Source organism: Rhopalosiphum maidis, chromosome 1, assembly GCF_003676215.2.
Source record: "Rhopalosiphum maidis isolate BTI-1 chromosome 1, ASM367621v3, whole genome shotgun sequence".
In the NCBI taxonomy this organism is placed as follows: Eukaryota; Metazoa; Arthropoda; class Insecta; order Hemiptera; family Aphididae; genus Rhopalosiphum; species Rhopalosiphum maidis.
The window spans coordinates 57118947-57130037 of NC_040877.1; the positions used below are offsets into that span (position 1 = coordinate 57118947).

Here is an 11091-nt window from a genome sequence, read left to right on the forward strand (position 1 = left end):
ACGTTAACTCCTAAGTATAAATTTACGGTATTACGCGCTTGTAAGACGTAGTTATAATCATACCTATACGAATTGTGTCCACACAGCTTTGGGTAGTATACAATCTACACTTCTATTACCGTGACCATATAACATACAAACAGATATGACACAAGACCATATAAGTGCAATAAAAATCGTCAATCTTCATACTATACCATAAGACTCAAAAATGAATACCCCCTCTCATTTGCCCAACTGTTTGCGGTGCCATTGCCCATACGTGTAACAACACATCTCAGGGTATCTATAGTTATTATTTGTTCAATCGTGTTATGATATTGTTTTCTATTAATGAGTAGCGTTTATGGGTGAAATGCTCAAATGTTGTGTAGGCGTTTAGCCAAATACAAATATTTATTACAATAAGCATTATACCTAATATAGATTATAGATTGTCCAACTGTGACTTCACTGCACAAATAATAAGAGCTGATATATTACATATTTTTATGATGTTTTAATAATTTTGTAAAATCATACTGTTTGTGAAAATATAATTGAAAAATTAGTATTTTATCGTATAATGGCATTCTTTTTGCTATTTGCTATAAAACTGCCTGATTTTGAGCTCATTGCATGGAAATACAAAACGATTGATAGAACTTTTGGAAAAATAATCATAAATGCTTAAGTTTCTAAAGTTATTATATATATTATATTTTTTAATACTTCTTAAACGTATTTCATCATTTACAATACACCTATGTAATAACACCTAATAATTCCTAATTAATTTACAATTATCACAATATCACCTACGAATGTTATTTTTACTTCTAATTATTTAGACTTGCAGTTTGGAGAGAATTTTATCTTAACAAGAACCTATTTAAAAACAATTATTACAATCAATAGTGATTAGAAAATGTGTAATTATATTTACCCCGGCTCGTGTATTCCATAATGGATCCAAAGAATGTATTTCCGTTATTGTACCTACTTATTCTGTAGAGTAATCGATGTATGTCTGTGTATCTTATACTAATAATGCTACATATATTTACAATAATATGAACTATTAATCTATTATATATTACTACATTGTGTCGTTATTAAAACTGTAATCTCAAAATATGACAACAATTAATAACTATTATACGAATTTAGGTTTGATGGTTGAAATTATTGTTCAGTTGTATATTTGTACTAGTTCAGACAATTTCGTTTAGCTTTATACTATATTATTAATACTGTATTACACATAAAGTGTTTCGCTTTATTTTATTTTATTTTAGATTATTACGATTTAATATTATCATCTTAATAAGTATTAATGCGGTAAGGTAAGTGAAACATTTTATTATTAGTTAGAACTTCCTATAGTTTATGTATAAAATACCATAGTATAATAATTTTTATACAATTTGTATATATATTATTAATTGAACACAGAAACTGGTTGATATGTAGAAATAAAGTAGTATTATAGTTTATTTTTCAAAAAGCTTAACTTACTGTTTATCATGTTTTTGTTTTAAACATAGCATCTTTGAGTAGGAGTTTCCTTATACAGTAACACATATTGCCACCTTTATGTTTTCCTTAATATGAATTTATTCAATTTTTTTATTTTTTATTTTTTGAAATTTTAAGAACTTATATTATTACTTGCGTTTAAGACGATTTTAACTCAGATTGGGCGTGTGTATAACGTAATATATTTAATCAAGTACTTATTACACTATACTCAGAGAATTTTTACAAATTAACAATGTATTTAGATAATTGATTAATATTAATTAGTAATTTTCAGATCATCAAATAGCATCCATCTTTCAAACCTATAACCGTTGACATATTATCTATGTTCTTTTTTTGTTTTCGATCATAATATACATAAACATTTTCCAAATAAGTCACCTGCTTTACAATTATTAAAAAAAAGGTGAATCTCATTTGAAAAATAAGCTTGTCTAGGGCTCTATATAAAAACGTCAAGACCTGATGATAAACTAATAGTAGACATTATTATAAATATTATTTAATATATAATTATTATAAGATTTGTGAATTAGTGAATCGATGTAAAGACGAATAAATAAATTGTACCAATATTAGTTATATCTCATATGTGTATCATTTTGGTATCTAGTTAATCGTTTATAAACGCCAAGGAAAAGTTAAAATGTGTTAAAAATTATATTCCCGCCCCTCGGGACATATTACGTATTCGTCGGATAATATGTTTTCAATATTTAAGAATATTTCTTCGCGTTTTAAGTTAATTTAACTTTAAAACCGGCAACTCTGCCTACGATGCCTACCCGGCGCGCTGTAGTCAGTGTATACCTTTCACGGAAAACTCGGGGCCAAATACTTCTCATCTCAAGCGTCTAAACCGGTTTCGATAACTGAAAAAAAGTGTAGACGTAACCGTCGGTCGACCGGAGTACCGCCTATACGCATTACCATTACACACCCATTATCAAGAATAATATCACAGAACAACGTTTGTAGGTTATATCTTATATTATATGCTTGTGATGTGTACACAGTTCAACTACAAAGACGAGCTCTGCAAAAATCGTCTTTACCACAATATTTAAGCGGCGAAATTCGTCGGAACTAATATCGAATTACAGTTGAACTTCTCACCGCTGCATGTCCCGTGAATTTTGCACCGGGAACGATTATTATAGTATTGTGAGTAAAATTATGTCCAGAACAGTATTTAAAAGTTGTTCAAAATATTATATATCTGTGATTATACGTCATAGGTATATTTTAACGAATCGCAGTCACATGTTTCAATATCAATAATGTCGTTGTTTCATATCTGCACGTTTGGGACTTAAAGTATCGCATAATATTATTACCGAAATCGTTTCTGCATTTAGTGTAAAGAATAAAGGTGGGTACTATACGTTCTATTGTCGTATATGATAAACTGCTATTTTTTTAAGTGCATAAACATCATAATACAGCATAATATTATCTGGTAATGATTATTTGAATTATATGCATTTATTACATTATATATAATATACATATTATATACGAGTACATTGAAAAATGATACCTTTCGATTTTAACGGAGAAGGATTTATTAATTATTTTAACTCAAATGAAAGTCAATACTTCTACTATTATTTAAAGTATCTACTTACCTATCTGAAGTATAATAAATTGGTTATAATTCATTATATGTGTTTGTATTTGTGTATACCTACATTACTAAATTATTCATAATACGCTTAACTAACTCCCCCAAAAAAATATTACCATTATTAGTTATATGGTATTCATTATTTCTTTCTTTTTGGTGATTAATTTCCGAATGGTTTATCGTTTTTAGTTAGGTACGCATAATACACATTACATATCCGTAATGAATAAGTGCCTAATATTTTGTAATTAAAAATAATACAAACTACACATAAATATGTTTTTATAATTAGATATATGTTAAATTATGAAAGGTACGCAATAAAACGTTTTATGTTGAAATATATAAATAAAGTACTATTATTGTTAAAATTAAATTAAAAATAGTCATGCTCTTATTTTATTTACTTGAAAAGAAATAATTTAGGTAACATTACTAGATAATTCGTTCAATGTTAAAAATTTAATTAATTTTTACTTTTAATTAACGACTTATACAAGGTTAATATTAACCGAAATAATGCTAATCAATGTTGATCGTTATGATTTATAAATTTATAATATATAAATTCATCATTTTAGTTTTTCTCTCTTTATGTTTATACCATATGCGTGTGTATATAATTATGTAACTATGTATTAAACTATACACGTACTAAGTATTGCACAATATTATACCAATAAATAGAAAACAATATTTTTAGGGTAACATAAATTCTTTGTTCTAGTTTTTTTTATTAGATATATATATATAACATAAATCTATGTTTCAATCATGTAACTATTTAACTATACAAATACTAAGTAGAAAGTAATATTTCGAGGGTCTAGTGAAAAAATCTCTAATATTAAATTTTCAATCATCACATATGTATATTTAATTTTATTGTAAATGTGAAAAAAAGGTCACTTTATATTTTAGTATTATTATTATCTCTATTGGATCAATCTGTAATGTTTTTACATAATTTTTAATATTGCTGATAATGAGTAAATACTAAAAAAATATGAAAGCTTTGGTTGTTATTCATATTAAAATGAAAAAGTTATTATTTTGGAGTAGGTATAACATTTTGTTTTTTTTTAATGTTTTTGCACTGTTTTTACATTATTAATTGCAATTTACTATACATGCTCACAAAGAGAATTTTAATTATTTCAAAGATAATAATTTTATAGGTACATTTATTTGATAATATTCAATAACTAATCAAAAATTATTTTAAATTACCATAGATTTTGCAACATTTCTATTATAATTAATTTATTATAACACTTGATAATTAATACAATTTAGGTGCTTAGCAAATGATGACTTTTCAGATTGGACAATAATAATTACAAGTAGATCAGATTCTTTTTCTATTTACCCTAATCACAAAATATCAATATGCTTATTAATTATTATTTAACAAAGTATAAATTAATAATTTATTTAATAAATTTGAAATGAACTAAAAAATATATATTATACTCGTATATATTAAAACTACGCATTTCAAAACATTGCATTTCTAATTTCTATATATAATATACATACACACACACACACACATATATATATATATATATATATATATATATATAATATATATTCAATTAAATATTTTAATGACAGTGTTATTTATTATTATAAATCATATTAATCTACTGTTTACTTTTGCTTCAGACTTTATACACTATACAATTAAATAATTGTTTTGTTAAATCAACAATAACGATATATTAGGTACCTTAACACTAAATATTCAATTAATATAGTTTTTACATTTGTATTATATTTTAATTTAATTACTTTTTACGTTCAATAGATGCATTGAAAATCTTAAATTTTACATATTACATATATAATTTATATACTTTTATAAAGCTTGATAAATATTTTTGGCTTACGATTAGAAAATCTAATAAATAATCGCAGTAGAAGGTGCGTTTTGTATATGATCAATAGTATAATAATATTAGGTAATATTTAAACCTTCAGGAAATAGTAAAAAGTATAATAAAATATTGTACAAGAGAAATTATTAAATACATCTGATGATAACGTGAACGATTGTTGTTTGGAAATTTCAAATAATATTTAAAGTATAAAAATTACGTGTACTTAAATTATTATGAATGTAATAAATATTCAATCTATTCTGTGTGAATGTAACATATTAAACTATAAATAATATATTATCGTTCTAGAAAATTAAATTCAGTGACAGCTGCAGCAGTGTATAATTGTATACCATGTTGTCCGAATCGTCGTTCAGTGGTGAAATGGAAAAACGGCCACTGCTATCGTCGAAAAAACCCTCGATTCGGCGTTCGCTGTTGGCGAGTTTTCTCGGTAAGATTATCATACTATTTTAACACTATAACGATTTTTAAGGTATAGCTTGATGAGGTGACTTTTAACTTGTAAGTTTGTGGTATACAATTCATAATTATTTTGATTTAGGGCACGTAATGTGATTACGACTTTATTATTACGGCCCAGTTTTTATATTCACTAACCCATCTAAAATTCGTAAGACGCTTTTTTATTACACCTGTTATCGGTTACTATTGTTACATCAATTGTTATTATGATTAACGTATATATATATAAAATAAAACGCTAAAAAATATTTTTTTTTTATTTTTTTGCAATTCCAAAGATATGTTAATGATCCAATATGAGAAATAGTCGTCTACTTATACCTACCTCTTTTCTTTTTCTTACTTCCAAACTTATTTTTTTCACAGCTTAAAATGTGGTTCTTTAGCACGTATTACTATAATATTATTTATTTTTATTCGGATATCATCACTGCTATCTATGGTTTATAGTTTATTACAAATTGTAATTTTATATCCATTATCGGGATTTATTAAAAAAATAAATAAAGAATTCAATTTTGAACGACTTAAAAAGTTATTGTTTACTTTTTTTAAAGTTGTATTTGTGCTGTAAGACATACCTATTTAAAATGTTCAGTGCGTCGACATCTGATGCATAATTTATAGTACGATGTTGGATGTTTTCGTATTGTAATTTACTAAAATACTAATGTATCATATCACAGACTATAGTGTTATGTATACAATTTTATACATATTCACTTATTCGTCTTCGGTGCCAAAGTAAGTTTGTTTTGTTTTTTTTTTTTTGCCAAAAGCTTCTGTGATGTCTTTCGCTTCGGGAACCGTGGTCGGTGGCTGGACGGCACCGCAACATCCCGAAACCGTCGCCGATACCATGTTCATGATGGAAACCATGGACCAGACGTCGTGGGTCGTATCCATATACCTGATCGGCGCCCTCGTGGGCGCGCTCCCGGCTGGTGGGTTATCGCGAACCTTCGGACGCAAGAAGTTTCTTCTTTCGCTCGCGATTCCTATGACGGTTGGATGGCTGTTAATCATGTTCTTCGTGAATGACGTAAGTATATATACAATAAAATAATGTATACTATTTTATGAGAATCGTATCTACAATTATATATATAAAAAAAAATATAAATTAAAAATTTGCCATTTGATTACATTTCACCGGTTACATAAAGAAATACAATATTTCCCATGAATACGCATTATATTATGATTTCTCGGGTATTCTTACAAATCAATGTATTGTAATTTCCTCTCCACGGTGCATTCAAAGGTTCCGCATAATATATTTTTGTATGCAACTTTTTCATTAATTAGTTTTGTATTATTACGTATTAGTACACGAATCTCGCCAGAGCGTCAAAAACAATATAATAATAAATACGGTTCGGCGGCAGGTGTATTTGATTCTATTGGGACGTTTCCTCTGCGGACTGTCGCTGGGCGCCGTCACGGTGGCGGTGCCGCTGTACAACTACGACGTGGCGCCGGACGTGTGTCGCGGTCGCGGTGGCGTGTTCCTCGACTTCATGCTGTGCGTGGGCATCCTGTACTCGTACGTGGCCAGTTCCTTGCTGGGCCTGTCCATGTTCGCGTTCACCTGCGCCGTCTTTCCGCTCGTGTTTTACGCCCTTTTCTGGCGCATGCCCGAATCGCCGTTGTTCCTGTACAGTCGAGGGCGCTTCGTGGACGCCAAAGCAGCCCTAATGTATGACCATCGCCCTAAATAATTATAGTGGATCGTGCCCCGGGATAACTCTGGGGTGTGACTTAACTGGTGGTGAAGGGGTACAGCGTTTGGGTTTCGTATTTCCGATAAGTGGACGACGGACGCCGCGTGCGGCTTTTGAGTCTTAACGCACATTTTGGCGCGCCGGTGGTGTATTTAGGATTTCATAGAGGAGAGTGAATCCCAGAGTTGTATTACTTACTGATAAGGTGATTAATGAAAAAACACAAATATAAGCTAAAAAAGGGGACTCAAGGAGGATATATATCTCCCTAATCTCCTCCGCATTTGTTTTTCTTTTTGTCGTAACGTCTATAAAATGTTTTGCTGATGTTTATTTATGTTAATTTTTACAATTTGATATTATTCGTAACCATATTGTAACACACAAAATCACAAAACTAAAGCAAAGAGTTCTTGAAAAAATAAATAATAGGTAATAAACGGTAAATTATTTCAACAAGTTAACATGTTTTTAAAAATTATATATTTATTTAAGGTCAGAAACTCATAAATAACCATTAAACATACAAGGAATTAAATGTTGAAAAAATTCTTAAGAAAATATATTATTACGCGTAAATACGCAAGTACACTCGGGTGGCTCTTGATATCGGTTTATCGCGTCCGTCACAGACAGTTTTTAAGGGGTTAGTGTAGGCAATACATACTTTAATGTGTATGTTTAGAAGTCTTACATCGTCGCCAATTAGGTCAAAACGGCGTTATCAGATCGTACTAGAATAAATCGGCCTCAAACGATCGCTGTAAAATATTATTATGCGCGGGTAACGATGAGGATTTTGGTATGACTTGTATTATCGTAATGCAGATGGTTGTATGGAGATGACTTCGACGTTAGTGTGGCGTTCGATGAGTTCGCGAAACTGCAGACCGAAGACGACGCGCTTCCCGTCGAGAAGAACTTGCAACCGGCCGGAAGAAAGTACGGACGATTTGGTTTAACGTTCTCGGGCAACCGTGACGATATATTATGATAACTTATATTGTTTAAGGCGAGCTTTCGTGAAGGCGGTCGTCCTGTCGTTTGGGTTGGCTACCACGCAGAGGCTGTCCGGTGCAGGAGCCATCATACAGTACACGTCAAAACTTTTCAGCATATCCGGTTCGTCGGTGGCGCCGAACACGGCATCGATAATAACCGGCATTTTCCAGCTCATCGGTTCGGGCATCACCATTTTCCTCATCGACCGGGTGGGCCGCCGAAGACTTCTCCTCGTCTCGTCGTCAGTTGTAGTGGCATGCTTGGCAATGTTGACTATGTACTTCTATTTCTTGAACAAAGGTTCGTACTACCTATTTATATTATGCATATATACTCTTATAATTTCTTGTTTTTGCGCGATGACAATATTTGCAAAAGTCGTCGTAGTTGTAGGTATTCCTTAATGCTTTTGAAAATTTCTGAAAAAAAAAAATGAAAATTATACAATCAATTTTAATACGATAGTGAAGAGTTAAAAAAATTGTATTATGTTTCTGTGACGTGTGATCACTATTATACATGTTGAGATTATGTACTTATTAGCGCAAACTGACGCGCGCGTTCAAAAATATTTTAAATATGTATAATACGAGTATGCAATAACTAGATTTTTATTAATTCTAGGAAATTTATCAGTTGTGGTTGTATTTTATAGTATAATGTTATTATTTTTTACCAAAGAAATAAAAACGATAAATCACACCTGATAAAATTCTTCTTTATTTGCGATTAAAAACAATTTAATTTCCTTAAAAAAATATTTTGTTTATAACTTTTTATATTTGGTTTTTGAATAATATAACAATACGATGTATATATTTTTAGTACCGGTCCTTATTGTAACTGCAGATCTCGTGGCTAGTAACTTTTAACTCGCGTGTTTTGTAACCATACACATTAGTACGGAAATGTAAGTACTCTCGCGTCAGACGAATTCTGACGATCAATAACAACTGATTAACCTCCCACCCTCCAAACCAGGACCATAAATAACATGCCATCTTAATATTAATTCGATTACAATAATAATACTTCATACGATCATAGTATAAATGTTTGATTTTATGATGCATGTTCTAGCCGATTGTAATAACCATGCTTGGTATAAACCCAACACCTTTATTACCATTTACTATTAAACGGAAGTTGACTTGGGTGTAACGGCGGATAATTTCATATAGGGGTCGGGTAGCAGTAATGTGGTAAACAGTTCCCACCCGTTCCTTATTCTTGGAAATAAGAAAAAAAAATATCATATAATATGTTCCGATTCTATTCGCAGGCATGTTGGAGAACTCCCTGAAAATACTGCCGATAATCATAGTCTGTACGTTCATCTCGTTCTTCAGGCTCGGATTGGGACCAATACCATGGTTCATTACCACCGAGCTGATCGGAGCCGATCACTCAAATCGCGCGCAGTCCTGCATAGTCTCGTACTCTTGGATATTGTCGTTCGTAGTGATGAAGACGTTTGTCACACTGGTCGACGACTGGCCCGTAGCTTTATGGCTGGCTTACACAATCATATCGGTTGTCGGGTATCTATTTATTTTGTTTTTCATACCCGAGACCAACAACAAGAATGCTGACGAAATCCGTTTGTCATTAGCAAAAACCTATCAAATAAATTCATCCTGAATATTTTGCATTAACAAAAATTAAAAACTTTAATTTATGATTTAATATTTGTGTACGTATTTTTATTTTAACTATTCATTATTATTCTAAATAATGCATACACGCTTTTTTTTGTACGTTTTATAATATTAATGTTTGGTTAAGTTGTACTTTTATATTTTTTAGGTGTGTGCTTCGTTATAGATGAACTATTATAGTTGATTAAGTTATTATATTATATTATTTTGTGAACTGTGTTTATAAATTATAACAGAATATAAGGTATTGCTCGTGAATATCAGAATTCATTGGTATAGGGGGTCAATGGTTACAATATTGCACTTTATAGTTTATAAAATATAAGGTAATATTCCATGTAATAATATTCAATTATAGGAATGAAAATATAATTACATTATTTTGTCAATAGGTTAAAGGCTAAAAAGTTTTAAATTACAATAGTTATAACTTATAACTTTGATATATTATATTTATTTATATTTGTTTTTAGTGTAAAAATAGCAAATTATTTATAGCGTTAGACTATAATTGACATGTGTATGCATTAAGTGTGTTACGTCATGACTGAAATCTAAATAACAAAACGTAGTCATCGTCACAGCCCGTTGATCTTTACTAACATTGTTGAATATTTTTTGTTCATCATATAAACGCCAATCGGTATTATCACAATAATATACAAAGCAATACTAAATCCCGCATAATCCTTAAATCTCCACGAACGTACTATCAAATTTCTTAAGGACGTCAAGTATCAGGTAGAAACGTCAATATTAAAGTCTGACGTATGGCAAATCTACGTTATTTTCGGTAAGTGCTAAACATACATTTTCATCAAATTAAAAAACGTCATGTTTTTGACAGTTTTAATTTAATTACCAGCGAACTAACCCAGAATAATTTGCTATAATATGAATCAATTAATATTGAAATATACGTGTACAACGATATGACAGTATTTAATAATTTATTTATTTGTATATTATGTTACGTAGGTATGTAAGTACGTCTTTTTAAAAGTAATGAAGTTACTCAAACATGACGTGTATATGAATTATTTACTTTTAAGGGATGCAGAATAAACGAAGTCGAGTAGGATTAAAAAGGTAATTTGACAAAATAAAATGATTATTATCGTATTGTTAGTACACTAAAACAAACTTATATTACATTTCAATTATATACGTAGGTACCGAGAAACCATCAT

At 30.0% G+C, this 11091-nt stretch overlaps 1 protein-coding gene across 2 annotated transcripts; it reads left to right on the plus strand.

Annotated features, from left to right (window-relative positions):
- Positions 1–2486: 2486 nt before the first annotated feature.
- Positions 2487–10159, plus strand: LOC113550556 (facilitated trehalose transporter Tret1-like). 2 transcript variants are annotated; one of them, XM_026952477.1, is made up of 8 exons: positions 2487–2685; positions 2760–2893; positions 5341–5485; positions 6297–6559; positions 6906–7216; positions 8070–8183; positions 8254–8543; positions 9526–10159. In XM_026952477.1, the coding sequence occupies exons 3-8, from the start codon at positions 5386–5388 to the stop codon at positions 9882–9884; spliced, it is 1437 nt and encodes a 478-aa protein (XP_026808278.1). In that variant the 5' UTR covers positions 2487–2685; positions 2760–2893; positions 5341–5385; the 3' UTR covers positions 9885–10159. The 2 variants fall into 2 exon arrangements, with proteins under 2 accessions (XP_026808278.1, XP_026808279.1); XM_026952478.1 differs by lacking the exon at positions 2760–2893.
- The last annotated feature ends 932 nt before the right edge of the window (positions 10160–11091 follow it).